At 52.7% G+C, this 16,599-nt stretch overlaps 1 protein-coding gene across 1 annotated transcript; it reads right to left on the bottom strand.

Annotated features, from left to right (window-relative positions):
* Window positions 1-1,966: 1,966 nt before the first annotated feature.
* CUNH21orf58 (chromosome unknown C21orf58 homolog) lies at window positions 1,967-13,212 on the bottom strand. The gene is made up of 8 exons (XM_045852375.1): window positions 13,132-13,212; window positions 12,929-13,045; window positions 11,925-11,985; window positions 11,408-11,481; window positions 10,469-10,654; window positions 7,547-7,658; window positions 2,591-2,730; window positions 1,967-2,206 (listed from the first exon to the last, which is right to left on the bottom strand). The coding sequence occupies exons 1-8, from the start codon at window positions 13,210-13,212 to the stop codon at window positions 1,967-1,969; spliced, it is 1,011 nt and encodes a 336-aa protein (XP_045708331.1).
* Window positions 13,213-16,599: the final 3,387 nt, after the last annotated feature.

The following is a 16,599-nucleotide window of genomic DNA, read 5'->3' as shown; positions in this document are numbered from 1 at the left end:
GAATCCACAGTCTTGGGCTTTGTGCCTCGGGGTCCGGGCACTGCGCTCCAGACCTGGTCCCTCCCTGCTGCTCCCACCTCGTTTGCTCGACTTCTGCTTCCTCAGTGATCGTCTCCAGCCCTCGGCTCTTTCTCTGGGCCCTCGGCCCTGTTGGTGACCCTCTGCAGTTTTTCATAGACACCCGGCCATTCCCACCACTCTTGGGCTCTCTCCCTCAATAGTCAGCCATTCCCCTGTCCTGGGCCCTTTCCATAGCAGCGTGGTCCTCACCGTAGACGGTTGGAGCTCCTCGGAATCAACCCTAGCACACTCAGAAAATGAGATCAGTCCCATCTGCTCTGTAATTGACTCTCGGTCATTAGCAAGGAGGCCTATGGCCCCAGCTGCCTGCAGCACTCTCTCTGGATACTAGGTTAGGGTCAGGGTTAGAAGGTCAGAGTTATAGGGACCCCCACTTGACTCCCACGTGCCCCCTGGTGAGCCACACTGTGACCACCACATGGTCCTCACTTGATTTCCATGTGCCCTCTACATGACTGTCACGTGATCCCCCAGCACCCAACAGGATTCCCATGTGCCCTCTGCGATCATTACGTGCCCCCATGAGGCATTCCACGTGACTCCCATGGGACCCTGTGTGATTTACCCCCTAAGGGGGAGGTGCACTGGAATGAGTTTTTCCAATTCACCAGGCTTTCCAAAGACAGTGGGCTTGTCAGACTTTTTTACTCTATTAGTAATGATGAGAAACAGAACCACAGCCATGTTAGAAAAAGTTTCTGTGACGTAGGAAATACAGTCAGACCTTTAATTGGTGCATTGAACAAGAGAGGCGGCCGAGGGACAGCCCAGCTGTGGGGACAGCCCAGCTGTGGGGACAGCCCGGCCCTGACGTCAGCCCAGAGGGAACTTGCGTGCAGCAAAGCGGACGTCATGCTTCCTCCAGCCTCCTCTTGGAGACCCCACGGGTGCAAAGACAGTGTCCCAGCTTGTGAACAACTCAGCGAACCTCATAATGTATCCTAACAGGGGCCATGAAAATATGCATACTACTAAAAAATGACACTTACGTGAAAACAATGTTGAAAAGAGGGCAACACAATTCCATCAAGGAAAAATGAAGTAACAAAAAGTACAGAAAGAGTAAAGGTGACGGGTTCATCAGGTAAGAAACCCAAACCCCCCTCATAAGGAGCCGTGTGGGGCTCCTCGGCTCTGTCTGCAGGAAGAAGGCCGCGCTGGCAGGTCACGACGAGTGCTCGCTCCTCCAACAGTGCATCACGGTTCGGTCTGCAGCCACCATGGGGTAGACATCTCCCAGGCATCATTAGATTTAGCTTTGTGGTATTTTTCCCATAGGAAGGTTTATATTTTTATGTGTCTAAATCTATGGATCTTCTGCCTATGACTCCTGGCCATCTTCTCTGACCAAATTCCTGTATTTCTCTGTGGTCCTCAGTCTGGCATCCAGAGATGTTGCTCGGCTTCCGCCTGCTTTTTCAGACCACGCCCCTGGGGGAGAGGGACCTCGGGCTTAACAGGCAAGGGGGGCTCACTGGCCAGGAGCTGGTGGGGGCAGGAAACTGTCAGGTGCAGCCCTAGAGGAAAGACAAGTCTGGGTGTCGTTACTGCTCCCGAGGGCTGGCAGACTCCACATGGCAGGTGAGTCCTGGTCCAGATCCGGTGGGGGCCCTCACAGCTGTGCTTGGACTGGACACACCCATGGTCATCTGGGCTACACAATGACCCAAGCTGCAGGCAGCTCTCTGGGGAGGTTGTGGTGAGGGGGGGTGCCACAGTCAGCTGTGGTGAGGGGGGCTGGGGTGTGTGAGGCTGCCATGGTCCCTTGGCTGCGCCTTTCCAGGCTCCTTTCCCAATTCCCTGCTGCCGCCTGGGGACCTGACAAAGACCTACGTCCACCCGCTTCTCAGTAGGCTTGGGGAAGGGGGACAGGGCCCTGGGGTCCTTACGTGCTAAAAGCATCTGCAGAGGGGGCGACCACGTGGCGCACGGTAGGCAGGAAGCCAGCGGCAGGTGGGAGGGCGGTGGCGGAGACCACCATGGGCCAGGTGGAGTAAGCCACGGGTGAGCCAGGTGCAGGGCCCGCCTGCAGCGGGGTTGGGGGTGCGTAGTGGTGGTGGTGGTGCACGGAGGGCGGCTTCTGCCTCTCAGCTCGCAGGACAGTGGGGTGAGCCCGCTGCAGGCCCTCGGCACAGCACAGACACCAGCTCATTTCGCCTGGGACCACCACTCCGGGCACTCCTCTCCCCCACCCATACTTCCCACTGCTGTTCCTGACCTAGGCTCAGAGCCCAGGGAGGGCAGGGAGAGGAGGGGTGTGGAGGGGAGAAAAGGGAGGGAGAGCTCATCCAGAGCAAGGAGGCAATTTTGGGGGCCCCAAACGGTGCAACCCATTCCTCATTTGGGCGGGGACAGGGGAGAAATGGGTGGCTCCACAGCTGCACCACTGACCCCCAGAGCCAAAAATATGCTTTTCAGAGTTAGAAGCACAACTTTCCAGAAGAGAAGCGACCCAGGTGTTGACTTGGGTGGCCTCCTTTGCCCAGTGTCTGCTCCAGGCTGAGCCTACCTGTGGGGTGGGGTGCAGGAGTGTGGCCTGCGGTCCCCTGGAGGACACAGGGGCCGCTGGGGGCAGGGCTTGGAGCATCAGGTTCTGCATGATAACCTGGTGCATCTGTGCGTTCTGCAGCAGCATCATCTCCACCATGTCTGAAAGGGGGTGGGGCCGGGGAGGGCAGGGCTTTAGAGCAGCCTGTTTACTGAAACAGATGCAGCATGTTACAGGTGTCTGTTCCTCCTGGGGAGCGGCGCACATTCCCGGATGTGAAGCTTCCAGGTCTGAGGGGGTGTGTGGATGGTGTCCGGCTGGGCTCCCGGGAGGTGGCTCCGCTTGCCTTCCCGCTAGCAGATTCCTCGCGCCCACCTGGGCTGCATGATGGGCCCTGAAATGTGTGTCCACGTCCTAACCCAAGACCTCAGAACGTGGCCTATTTGGAGAAGGGGTCTTTGCAGGTGTGATGAAGGACCTTGAGGTGAGATCACCCTGGCCTATCTGGGTGGGCCCCAAGTCCAGGATAAGTGTCTTTATACAAGACAGGCAGAGGGAAATGGAGACCACGGAGGAGGCCCAGACTTGGACAGGGATGAGTGATACGGACACAGCCCAGGAAACCTGGAGCCATGGCTGGAAGAGGCAGGAAGGACCCTCCCCGGAGGGAGTTTGGCCCTGCAACACCTGGATTTTGGACTTCTGGCCTCCAGGCTGTGACAGAGTGGGTTTCTGTGGTTTGAAGCACCTGGTTTGTGGTGCTTTGTTACGGCTGCTCCAGGATACATTCACCAACTCTGGATACTATAAAACATGCAAATTTGGTCAGCATGAGAGGTAAACATGGGTTTTTCCCACAGCAGCTATAGCTTGGAAATTAGGCATCTCCTCCAGGCTCTGTCAGCCTCACCAAAATAAGGAGGGTCCCCGAGGGCTGTTGATATTTCCAGGTAAACAATTAAGAGCCTGGAAGTCTGGGGGCAGGGGCTCTGACAGGGCACGGGGCACAGGACACACAACACCAGCCAACAGCCTCCCCACTCAAACCTCCTGGGTCCCCAGCAGGCCAGCCCATCCTGCAGATTTTGGACTAACCAGGCCTCCATAACTGCATGGGCCAACTCCTTAAAACACATCTTTCTCCCTATACATGCATCCTATTGGTTCTGTTTCTCTGGAGAGCCCTTACTAACACAGATTTTGCCACAGGACTGGGGCACTATGGAAGGTCGGGCAGGAGCCAGACTCCTGCAGCATCACAGCTGTGGGAACTCTGACCCTGCAGGATAAACAGTTGGAGAGGCTGAGTCTGGCAGCCACACCTGGGAAAGGCCCTCAAGGAGACACACGTGTGCCTGGGCCGGGGCAGCCCCCACCCACCAGCAGCGGCAGCGGCGGCGGCAGGACCCCTCTGAGGGAAGGCTTCCCCTGGCAGGCCCGCAAGACTCCCACCGATAGGGTCAGGACTGAAAAGATTAGAGCAGGCAGGAGGGCACAGAAATGGACACATCCTAGATGGACACATTGCTAAAGGGACACTCCACGACAAAGGGACGCGTCAGTGCAATGGGACACTGAGTCTTTAGTCAATGGCACAGGGTCACACTGATGTCCAAGGCAGAAAAATCACATTGATCCCTAACCGGCAGCACACACACATCCACTCCAGGTGCATCGTAAATCTGAGTGTGAAACACACACTGAGCCTTATGAGGCCACATGACCTCGAGCTGGTAAAGACTTCTTAGATGGGATACCCAAGGCACTGACCATAAAGGCAAGAGCCTGGAAAACTGAGCTTTATTAAAATTAAGAACTACCGGTTTCATCCAAAACCATGAAGACTGAAAGGGCAGGCCACAAAGAGGACTTAATATTTGTAATATTGTACATGTGTCAAAAAAGGATCCACTGTATAATGGAAAGAATTCCTATAAATTAACAAGAGGCAGACCACCTGAAGAAAAATGGGCAAAACACTTCAATGGGCACTTCACAAAAAAAGATATTCAGATGGCCAGTAAATAGATAAGAAGGTGAAATGCAAATTAAAGCCAGACTGACCTACCAGATTGGCAAAAATGGAAAAAAATCTGAAAACTCAGTGTTGGCGCTGGCTGTGGGCAGCTGAAACTCCCCTTCCCTTCCGTGGCACCTACATGGGAATCACCCCTCAGGAAGCCCATGTCCACGTCCCTTCACCAGAGGACGGGAACTTTCAGAGCAGCACTGCTGAAGCAGCCACCACAGGAAAGGACCGGAACACTCAACCCCCAAAAGGATGCACCTGTGGACTGTGGGCTGAACCATGGCCCCAGTGATGCCCACACCTGGATCCCCAGAACCCATGATTGTGTTCCACTACAGGGCAAGAGGGACCTTGTGGATGTGATTAACTTAAGAATGTTGAAGTGGAAGCAACGGAAGTGTCCACAGATGGGTAAAGGGATGAGCAACAGGTGGTCCGTACACACAGTAGAATATTCCTCTGCCTTAAAAAGGAGGGAGATTGTGACACACACTGCCACGTGGGGGAACCTCAAGGATATTATTCCAATCACAGGTGCTGTGCAATTCCACTTGGGTAAGGTTCCTAGAGGGGTCAGATTCATAGATGCAGATAACAGATGGAGGGGGAGGTGCCAGGGGCTGAGGGAGGGGGCGGGGGAATTAGTGTTGAATGGAGACAGAATTTTAGTGTGGGAAGATGAGAAAGTTCTAAAGATGCATTGCATAACAAGGTGAATATAGTTAACACCGATTAAACATGGTTGAGATGGTAAATTTTATGTGATTTTTTTTTCACCACACTTATTTAAGTTAATTTTAAAAGGGATCTTGCGGTAGCAGACTTTCTGGGATTATCTGGGTTGGTTCAGTGTAATCACAAGGGTCCTTAGAACCTGTTGAGAGAACTATCGATCTAGATTTACGTACCCAGCAAAACTAGCATTTAAGAGCAAAGGGAAATACAAACACGTAGAAAGAAAGTAAGCACTGAGGGAGCATTGGCAGCCTGTTCTGAAGAGAATTGATTTCAAGGTGATAGAAGGTGATTCCAGAAAGATGGTCTGAGATATAATACGGGGTGGGTAAAGAGGCGAGGTAAATTCTGTGTGTCCTCTGTACACTAGTGTGCATTTCTGTGAAGTTTTTCTAACAGGTAGGACCGTCCTGCAGGGCAACAATGGCTGCGTCGGGAGAGGAAGAGGTGGCTACCGTGTTCCGGGCTCCCCTCCTCACTGGGGGCGGCAGTGGCTGGAGACCACATTTCACTTTATACCAGACAGCCCAACAGCTCTCCCAAGTGGTTGTTAGAGTGCTTTTGAGATTTCATATTTTTATATCCAAATAGTTGATTCAGTTGGAATTCATTTTTTATAAGGAATGGGGTAAGGAATTTGACTTTATGTTTTCTAAATAGCTAGCTATGAATCGAATATTTCATTTTTTTAATTTGTAAAAAATATTTTATTTACTCATTTTTAGAGAGGGGGGAAGAGAAGGAGAAAGAGAGGAGAGAAACATCAATGTGTGGTTGCCTCTCACACACCCCATGCTGGGGACCTGGTCTGCAACCCAGGCATGTGCCGTGACTGGGAATCAAACCCGCGACCCTTTGGTTTGCAGCCTGCCCTCAATCCACTGAGCTACACCAGCCACAGCGAATATTTCATTTTTAATCACTAATTTTAAATGCCGCTTTTAAGGCATAAAAGTATTTGTGCACACATACAAACACAGTTTGCTCAGTTTGCCTTGCAACCCCACAGCTGAAGTTCATCTGGAAAACCAACAACAGGCAGAGAGGAAAGGCAGGTCCCTCTGCCCCTCCAAGGCACCTCTGTGTGTGAATGGCTCCCCCAGAAGAGCTGTGTGGCAGCCTTGGACTGAGCCTGGCACATGCTACCATGCACGATGTGCTACAGTAAGTGAACTAGTTGGTTTCAGCCACTGGGACTGAATTGAGAACACTGGTCAGCTGATCCTATATACAGGTCTGTCTGCCCCTAGACCCCCAACACCATCCGTCACTAGGGAAATGACAATGACCTACCACTTCCCCATTAAAATGGCTCAGACTAAAAAGCCTGACCGTGCCAAAGGAGGATGTGGAGGAACCGGAGCCTCACACACAGCTGGTGGAGACGTAAAATGTACAGACGCTATGGAAGCAGGCAGTTTTTGTAAAAGTTAAACACAGACTTGCCACATGATCTGGGCATTCTGCTTCTCGATATTTACCAAAGAGAAGTGGAAACACGTCCACGGGAGACTCAGACATGAATGCCCATGACTCACAAAGAAGAAAGAAGCGAGTGCAGCCGCTTGGCAGTGACAAGGAACCCACCTGGAGTTATGACTCCTAAAACGATTATGCTGAGTCAAAGTAGCCATACAAGACAGCCATCCCCTGTGATTCTGTGTACATAAAGTCTAGAAAATGCAAATTAACACTCCGTGACAAAAGTTGATCAGCAGTTGCCTGTGGGGCCGGAAGGAGGGAGTGACAAGGGATGTGAGGAAGCTTCGGGGGACACGGATGTGTTCACTGCCCCGATTTGCTGTCATGCATGTATCCACATGACAAAACTTACCAAACTGTATGCTGCAAATGTGTGCCAGTTATCCCGGCATCTTAATAAAGCTCTTTTTCAAATCATGTGTTTACAAGTTATTTTAAAAGAAGCATTTTAACCAAGGTTTCTGTAGAGCCAATAACTGGATGAATTGGGATTGGAGCCCAATACTCTCTCCATTCCTACTCAAGTCCTCTCTCTTTTACCTCTTTCTTTCCCTCAGTGGCGTCCATCATGGAAGCATTTCTCAAAGTTAAAGCCATTTTCCTGTTGGCAACAGGTAACTTCAATTGAGTAGCCAAAAGTCGACCCTTAATGACTATCGTGCTTACAAAATATTTTCCCTTTCAGCAGAGAATTTCATAAGCCCATAACCATATCACTATCGAACACTTACCTTCCTTAATGCTTCCTGACCTTTGAGCTGGGACGGCCTGGGGAGGCGGAATCTGTGCGATGAGCGGCTGCTGAGGGAGCTGCTGGATGATGGTGGCAGGAGGCTGGGGAACCTAGGGAGAGCCAGGTAACTAGCTACCTGAATGCATCCTTGGAGAGAGTGTCCGATGGCACTCACCTATCCACATACCCACCCACACGTCTACCCACCCACCTACCTATTCACCACCCAGTAACCCATCCATCCACCCACACAGTAATGCATCTGTTCAACCAGTAAGCCACCCATCCATCCACTCAACTAGCCACCCACCCACCCATTCACCTATCTACTTACCCAGTAATCCATCTATCCACCCATCCATCCACCTATCCATCCACCCAGTAACCCACCCACTCATCTACCCACCCACCCAGTAATTCATTCATTCACCCAGTAACCCATCCATCTATCCATCCACACAGTAATGCATCTGTTCAGCCAGTAAGCCACCCATCCATCCACTCACCTAGCCGCCTACCCACCCATCTACCTATTTACTCACCCAGTAATCCATCCATCCTCCCATCCGTCTACCTATCCATCCACCCACTCATCCATCCACCCACCCAGTAATTCATTCATTCACCCAGTAACCCACCCATCCAACCACCTATCCGTCTACCCATCCACTCACTCACCCACACATCCATGTATCTGCCTCATCACCCAGCCATCCACCTATCCATCCATCGACTTATCTACCCTCCATCCAAGGAGGACTTTAGAGAGAAGTTGAATTAACAGCTGAACGGATAAATATGAGAATCCGGTCATTACTTAAGACGTGGTGTGTTATGGACTGAATGTCTGTGTAAACCTGCCCCTCTCCCAAGTCGTATGTTGTAGCCCTCACCTCTAATGTGACAGTATTTGGAGACAGGGCCTGTGAAGAGGTGACAAAGGTTAAAGGAGGTCATAAAGGTGGGACCCTGATCCAAGAGGACTGGTGTCCTTGTGAGAAGGGACACCAGCGCTCTCTGTGTGTCAGTGTGAGGACAGGGAGATGCAGCCATCTGCAAGCCAGGAAGAGAGCCCTGTCTAGGAGCCAGACGGGTTGGCACCTTGATCTTGGGCTTCCAGCCTCAAGTCCAGCCTCCAGCACCGTCAGAAATACACTTCTGTTGTTTAAGCCACCTGTCTGTGTCACTTTGTCATGGCTGCTGCCGCTAATACATGGTATTTTTAATGTTTCCCACATTTCCTGGCTTGACTGGGCTAAGCTAATCCCTGGTTTCATCAGTACTGCTTTAACAGAAGCACCCAAGGACTGTGTCGTGAAAATAACCTCTGGCTTCTCTCCTGGGGTAAAAATAAACGTACAGCAATTCTGAGCATGCACCAGGCAGTGAGCGCGCACCAGAAAGACTTTGTTTTAGTCCTTTGTGGCTGTACAAGGCCCTGACCCTGTCCCTTCTTTCTCAGGTCACAGAAGGCATGGTGTGGGCCACGGCAGCGAGCTCCTCCCATGAGCCTCTGGGCTCTGGGGGCCGACCACTCAGCACAGATGCGGCACTAACGAGGCTGGTCCAGTGAGACTGTGAATGAGCACGGAGGTTTGCATTTCATATCCTTTTCCTGTGTCCCAAGCTGTTCTTCCTTTGATTTTTTTTTCTCCAAACATTTACAAGTGCAAAAGCACTCTTAGCTTGCAAGTTGTGCAGACACAGGTGGCAGGCCAGCCTTAGCCGCAGGCATAGTGGACACCCCCGGCATTGACCAAGGAGGCCCTTGTGGAGACTGTGCCTGCCTGTTCTGTCTGAGGGACCTCCTACCTCCAGCTCTCTGAGTCCAGCTTCTAGAAATTCAGTGACTAAGGGCCCTGATTGGCCTCTTGGTGTCACTGGTACTGAGACTGATACATGGGAGCATGGCCAGACCCTGGTCAAGTGCAGGAAGTATGAATGTGCTTGAGACTGGGGGGAGCCTCCTGCGCTTATGCCCCCACCCTCCCTTGGTACCTTCAGGTGGAGGTTCCAGGTGTCAGAAGACGGGGGTGAGGGGGGTGGGGGGGCATAGGCTGGGGATAACTGGGACCTGGGCACAGACAGCCCAGGGGCAAAGGGGGCTCTGGAGGCTCTGGGGGCTCTGTGAGCATGGGCCCCTCTGAGGCACCCCTTCCCACTCCATCCCCTCCACCTAGGGCTGCCAGGCTCCCTCTCAAAGAACAAGTGTCCTCCAGGCCCTGACCCAACCTGCCAGCGCCATCAAACTCCCTGGCCAGCCGGTGCAGAACCTTCGCAGCTAGGCCCGCCCACTTCCTCAGCCATGTCTTCTCACCAGTCACACTGATCTTCGCCCTGAGGCCTCCATGTGCCAGATTCCAGCTTCTGTCCCTCCCCTGAGTCCCAGCTGGCCTCCGACACAATCCCCTTTGCTTAAACAAGTCAGCCGCTTTGCGCTGTTTGCAGCCCAGCATGCCGAACGAAGGTATGAGGCTCTCAACATTGGAACACTCCTCCCCCCACCTTTTTCTAAAATTGTGCCCTCGATATTAAGGTTTTAAGCTTCTCCTGGTCATTATGGAGTTTTGTAAAAGAGTTAACTTGCCTCTTCCCCAAATCCAGGGTCCTCTAGATGCTGAAGTTCCCTAATACTCCTCCTAGAGCAAAAGTCAGGACCTGGGGCTGGGACCCCAGCCTCTCATCTTTAGTAAGGGGACGAGACCTCCCCAAAGCCCTGTCTTAGGGCGCCTGCAAAGATGACTGAGGTGAGTCACTGAAGTCCTTGTGAATGCCTGAGCCTGGTAAGTGCGTCGCCGCTGGCTCTCCCTCTTCAGCGCACTCTCATGATGCTGCTGAGATGGTGGCAGACAGGAGGCCTCTGTGGGCAGGGCACAGCCTTTGCACAGAGGTTCTGGCCCCCCCTTCACCAAAGACCTACCGAGTGCTGGATGACCCGAGGCAGCTCCAGGGCCGGTGGGGCTGTGGAGGCAGCGGGGTAGATCCCAGGTGGAGCCGGGATCCCGGACGGTACCTCTGGAGGCAGCGCTGATGGATGGGCTCCTCCGCTGGGCCCCCTCCAGGCACCGGCACTGGCACGGGCGAGCTCTTCCAGGAGGTGTTGTTCCTGCAATGCCAGGCAGGGACCGCTGCACTGAAGGGCAGCCGCCGAGCCCGGTGAGAGAGCCTGCGTGCTGGGGCCCTCCATGCTGGGTGGCCCATGCAGGACACCGGGGGTCTCCATCGCTCCCCCACAGGGCTTCCCTGGAACTGGAGCCAGGCCTGACAGCAAGGCCCAGGGGCCCTTTGAGAGGGACACACGCGAGAACACTGCTCCTTTGAAAAATGTACTGAATCGTATGAACTGGTTTCTGGGTCTAGCTGCCCCAGCATCCCCTCTACTACGAGTGCGACATTTATCATAACTATTTGTGTGGACTTTGTGTGCACCTTCCTGCTGCTGGTGGGTGGAGCTGGGACCGGGCCTCTGGGCTTCTTAGAATTCTACTTCCTGTAGGAATCGGGCCCTTTATTCAGCATTTCCTCCTTGGATAGTGTACCACCAGAGCGGATGTCATAGCTAATCATGCGCTCGTCAGGGGCCCGGACCATAGATAGTGTGAGCGTGTTCCTCTCTCCATTTAGTCCACTCCATGCCCCAGGCATGAAGTCTCTAGGCTGCTCCCCGTTCACCAGCTACCCATCCACGGGTCACGAACCTCAGAGAACCAGTGCCGAGCCCAGAAAGACGGTACACCCCAACTCCCACCCCTAGCCCCGACCCCCACCTGCACCCCACCCCCAACTCAGGTCTGAGTGTGGTGGCCAGTAGTTTCAGCTATAGACAGCTCCAGCCAAGGCTGCTGCGACACCGGCCTACCCGGAGTCTCTGCAGAAGGTCCTTCCTCCTCCTCAGAGCGCTCTGCAGGGCTGCATCCGGCCTGTTTTCTTGTCCTGGAGAGAAGCTGTGCTGAGCAATGTGCAGACCCATCGGCACGCCCCAACCTTACCCACTGGGACCTGGAGGTGACCAGACCCTCCATTTTCTCACCTGGAAAATGGGGGTGAGGGGTGTCCCTGTCCTGAGGTTTGCAGATGACGGTGACAAATAGGATGTGAGGGTACACTGAGTAGAGCACCTGGTGTGTGCCTGTGTGTGAATGTGCAGGCATGTGTGAGTGTATAAGTGCATGTGAGGTATGCTCTGCGTGCATGCGTGTGTGTGTGTGTGTGTGTGTATGCACGTGTGTGTCAGTGAATGTTGTGAAGATGAAAACAAAAGGACATACTTCAGCCTTGGACATAGGAAACAGCATTAAACACAGTCTTGCCGGTGACAGGAGTGGGTGGGACCTGAGCAGAAGGTCTCATGCCTGCTCACAGGGCCCAGCTCTTACCCAGTACAAGGTGGGGGTCCTCAAAATCCCCTTCCACATCCTCACGCTCCCGCTCCAGTTTCTGTGAGGAAGAGACCGTGGCAGGGACAGGCTCTGGGACAGGCTCAGTGTGAGCAGGGTGCAGGCTGGCGTGGAGCACCTGCCCGTGTTCCTGGCAGTGCCCCAGACACGGGGGACTGGGCAGGAAGTGCCGTGTGATGGAGGTGTGGGACAGGCCACAAGGGCAGTCATCCTCTCTCAGGGACGTGTGTGTCATTCCTCACACAGCACACATGTCCCCCCTTGAATTCTAAGGGTGGACACTTTGTTGTGTGCAGCCCCTTCACACAGCTTTTTGAAGAGCCAGGCGCAGGCTAGTTCTGTGTCCCTGACCACCCTGACCGCCCCATGTGGGCTTTGAGCTGGACAGCCACAGTCTGGGCCAGTCCTGGGGTGACCCCTGCTGGCCCCTGCAAGGTGGCCCATGGGTCACCAGAGGAGGGCTGGCAGGGAGGTGCAGGGCTGCAGGGGCTGCAGAAGAGGAATAAAGCAAGTGGGGACAGGGAGGAGCTGCCCTGCTGTGCTGGGCGACCTGTGGGGACAGGCCAGCCATGGACCACGCAGACCCTTGGAGGACAAGAAAGCTGGTGTGACGGAGAGGCCACCAGGCCTCCTGCCCCAGGCCCAGCCCAGGGGCCTGTGGGTCCTACTCGGGGTAGGTGTCTGTCTTCCCTTAAACACTGAAGCCCAGAGGCTGGCCCTCAGGGGACCTTCGTGGGCCCTGGCAGTGCCCGGCCAGTAGGTGCCTACTTGTGTCCTGGCTGTGAAAACTGCCAGGAGAACCTACTTGGTTCCGTACAAACAAAAAGAAGAAAAGCCAAGAAACCACAGTCCTTCATTACAAGGCTGAAAACCACTGGAGAGGATTTTGCTGGGAAGCCGTAGCACTCACAAAAATAGTCTTACCTTTTAAAGCGGAGCTCCTCTAATCAGGTGTTGAAAATACAAGTGCCTGGCTGTCTTACCTTCTCCAAGAGTTTCAGCGTCAGTCGGGTCATTTGGTCTGCCACGGAGGAGTCCAGCATCTCAGGACCGTAGGAGAGGGGACGCCGCAGGCCCCTCCCTTCCTGGTTGTTGGTAACCTGCAGGAAAGCACAGCTCAGCAACCTGAGAGAAGCAGCCTCGGCCCCAGTGTCACTGAAGGATTGTGGCGCTGGCCTCAGTTTACTTCCTGGAGACTGGCCTCTGCCAAGGAGTGGGAGGGCCCCACAGTCCCCTGGGCTGCAGTATCTGAAGCCAACACTGGCATCGCCACAGCAGTTGCTAGGCACTGCAGACAGGTAGGCCCCAGGTTGCCAGGTTTTCTCTGAGAGTCCTTCCCAGGCCCTGCCCAGTTCTCATGCAGGGGTTACCTGCAAACACCACCATTCCCAGGTGTGGCCAAGTTGGGCTTCTTGGGAGGGCAAAAGTGGACAGCAGCTGGGGCCAGAGGGGCAGAGTGGGAACCTGGAGGGAAGACAGTCCCCACCCCATGATGTGTCACCCCCCTCCCGTTGGACAGAGCCCAGAAGAGGGCGAGGCTGTGGGGAGGGGTCAGCCGTACCCATCCCCACTGCACGTGGGTCCTGTGTGCTCCATCCATGACCACCTCTGGAAGGCCAGCAGGCCCCTGGCTGCTCCTAGGCACCCTCCAAACAAGATGACGGGAGTGAAGCCCTAACACCAGCAGGACTGGGTAGGGAGACCAGATCCCCTAGGATTTTAGGAAATTCTGGGCCACAGAGAGGGCAGCACCAGGGAGCTGGCCAATTACCCAGCCGGGGGCTTCCTGGCGGGGCTGCGTTTTGCTCACCCCATGGGCACCCACCTGAACATTCGAGGGGCAGGGGCCAGGCCCTCACCCACCAGGCAGAATGTGAGTCCAGTGCTGGGACTGCCAGACGGGAACCCTGCCAAAGAAGCAGTGGGTGTCCTAACAGCAATGCAGAGAGGGCACCTGGGGCAGGTGTGAGCAGAGGGGGCACCTAGGGCAGGTGTGAGCAGGGGGGTGGGCCCAACAGTGGAGGCCTTTGTAGCCAGTGCATGGCATGCAGAGGACAGGGCACAGAACGGAGAAGCAGTTCTTGGTTCACGTGGCTTTTCATTTCAGGTTTTCAGATGGGCCACACAGACTGATGAAGGGCTGTAACAGATTTGAAACTGGAGCTGTGACCACAGTCCAGGGCTGGGTAGGAGCGGAGCTCAGCAGCTGACAGCCAGCCCTCTTCTCGTGCAGCCAACCCAGAAACTTGCATCAGATGGCCAAAATAAGTTAAAATCCCTTAAGTTGCCCTTCAGTATTTAGGCTTTATATGTATTATAACCCTAATGCTCAAACAGGAGATTTGAATGTGCACAAAAACTAGTTAACTTAGCAATTTTAGGTAGCTAAGAGATAACTCCACACCCCAGGGAGGTGAATTTATTAGATGGTCTAAAATAAAACAAACTATTTTTTTGAATAGTTTAGATTCACAGAAAAATTGAGAAGATAGTACAGAGAGATCCCACATAAGTTTCCCCAATTATTAATATCTTGTATTGGTATCACCTATGTGTTAAAATTAATGAACCTATATTGATACGTTATCCTTGACTAAAACCCATACTTCATTTCATTTCCTTATTCTTTTTGTCCAAGGTTCCCTTTCTGTCCCGTGTCCTGTCCCCTCTGGCTTTTGATGACCTTGACAGTCTTGAGGAGACTGGGTCAGGGATTTTGAAGAATGTCCCTCTCTTGGGATTTGTCTTATGCGTTTCTCCTGACTAGCCCGGGGTTATGGCTCCTTGGGAGGAAGGCCACAGAGGTGCAGCCCCCTTCTTATCATATCCCATCCAGGGTGCCTGCTGTCAGCCAACACGACCTGTCGCTGTTGGTGTTGGCCTTGACACTGTGGCAGAAGTCGTGTCAGTCCGGTTCTCTGCTCCGCATCACCCATCGTTTTTCTCTCCCCACAGTGTCCTCTGGGGAAGGAGGTTGCTGTGCACGGCCAGCCCACATTTAAGAAGTGGTGGGTTGGTTATGTTTCCCTTCTTGAGGGGTGAGTACCCAATCATGACAGAACCTGTTTAGAATGGCCATGGACGTGACCCTGGGATTTAGAGGAACACAGTTTGGAAATCCCTGACCAAACCCTCACGGGCAAACTGTGCACAGGGCCCCCATGGAGCTTTTAGTGTGTTGCAACACACAAAGTCTGAAAGATTCAGGAATAGATCTGGGTCTTTGGCTGCTCTTGGAAAGTCTGATCCTGTGGTGGTCGACCATTATCACAGCCTGCCTGGCCCCTGGTTTTATGAGCCTACCACCTCACGTTTGCTCAAGCTGCTCATTTCTGTGAGCTAAGACTGGAAACTTCACTCACCACACAAAGGCCTGTGTTGCCACACAAGAGCACTAATACTTTCTGGCAGTTGAGTTTCCGGGGCTTCCTAACGACTATCTGTGTAAGTCGTGGTTGCTTAGAATCACATGTTCTCACTGAGGTGGAAAGGTGAGCTGTGTCAGCTAGATGTCACCACGGCACCTTAACAGAAGTACATTTTACTGTTGGTCTGCCTCAGAGAAAGGAGCAAACAGGGAGCACATGGCCTTTGCACAAACCCCTTCAAGTCATGATACAGGAATGGATACGGCAGAAGAAAACCCAAACGCCATGGTATGCTTACTACAACATCGCCTGCACAACGTCACCCACCCCAATCCTGTGTTTTATGCCACCTCTGGTTGTAGTCCACTTGGAGTACTGTCATTCTCCCCAGCAAAAGTGTCCCAGATCTGAACGAGGGTATCCTGGGTGTTTACACTTCTCAGCGGGAAATCAAGGCACAGCTGTTCAGTGGTCTCCCACATCTCTCTGGGATTTGGTGACTCCCACCTGGTCCTTGTCATCTGCCTATGCTCTGTGATATCCTAATCTTGCAACTGAAATGTGGTGTGTACTATTGACAGACTCTAACCTTGGGGTTTTGCTTTCATTTTCCCTTTAATGGCAAATGTGATGTTAACAATAATGATGAGTAAAGATAAAATAAGACTGAGAACGTGAAGCCCATTTAAGGTAAACAAGATCACCACTTAAGAGTGGCTGCTCCCCTGGGTGCCCACACTGATTAGGAACTCATCCAGGTCCAGTTACATTAGAGTAACAAGAAGTGCATGCCAGATGCTTTGGATTGTCAGTTATCAGAGGCTGTCAGCTTCCAATGAGCTTGATTACACTACCAGCATTTGATTGTTAATCAAAGCTGTGGGCTAGGGATAAAAACCTTTCATTGTTTCCTTATCTGGACAAACGGGTTCAAGTGAAGCTAAGGAACAATGATCGCGAGACTTCAGATTGCCACCCAGACTACAAATTATTAACTAAAGTCACATTCCTCTTATTTCAAAAAATTTTTATTACTTTACTTTTAGAGCTGTTTTAAGTTAAACATTCCTTTTTTTTATAACCATTTGCAATATATATGGAATGACTTATGCAAATATTTCAAAATCTTAATCCTTTTCCATTTGAGAAGAGACTAATTTTGCTATTCACTGAATCATTGCTTGCCTTCTAGGAATCTAGAACTGGATACGATTACTGTATCATTTACAGTTCATTCCACACCAAATTTTTTTCAAGACCACAGGCCACTTGGCAAGTCGTCTTAT

Source organism: Phyllostomus hastatus, unplaced genomic scaffold (assembly GCF_019186645.2).
Source record: "Phyllostomus hastatus isolate PE091 unplaced genomic scaffold, TTU_PhHast_1.1 phas_contig_948, whole genome shotgun sequence".
NCBI lineage: Eukaryota > Metazoa > Chordata > Mammalia > Chiroptera > Phyllostomidae > Phyllostomus > Phyllostomus hastatus.
Note: the sequence above shows the minus strand (reverse complement) of the source record. Positions and strands in the feature narration are given on the sequence as shown.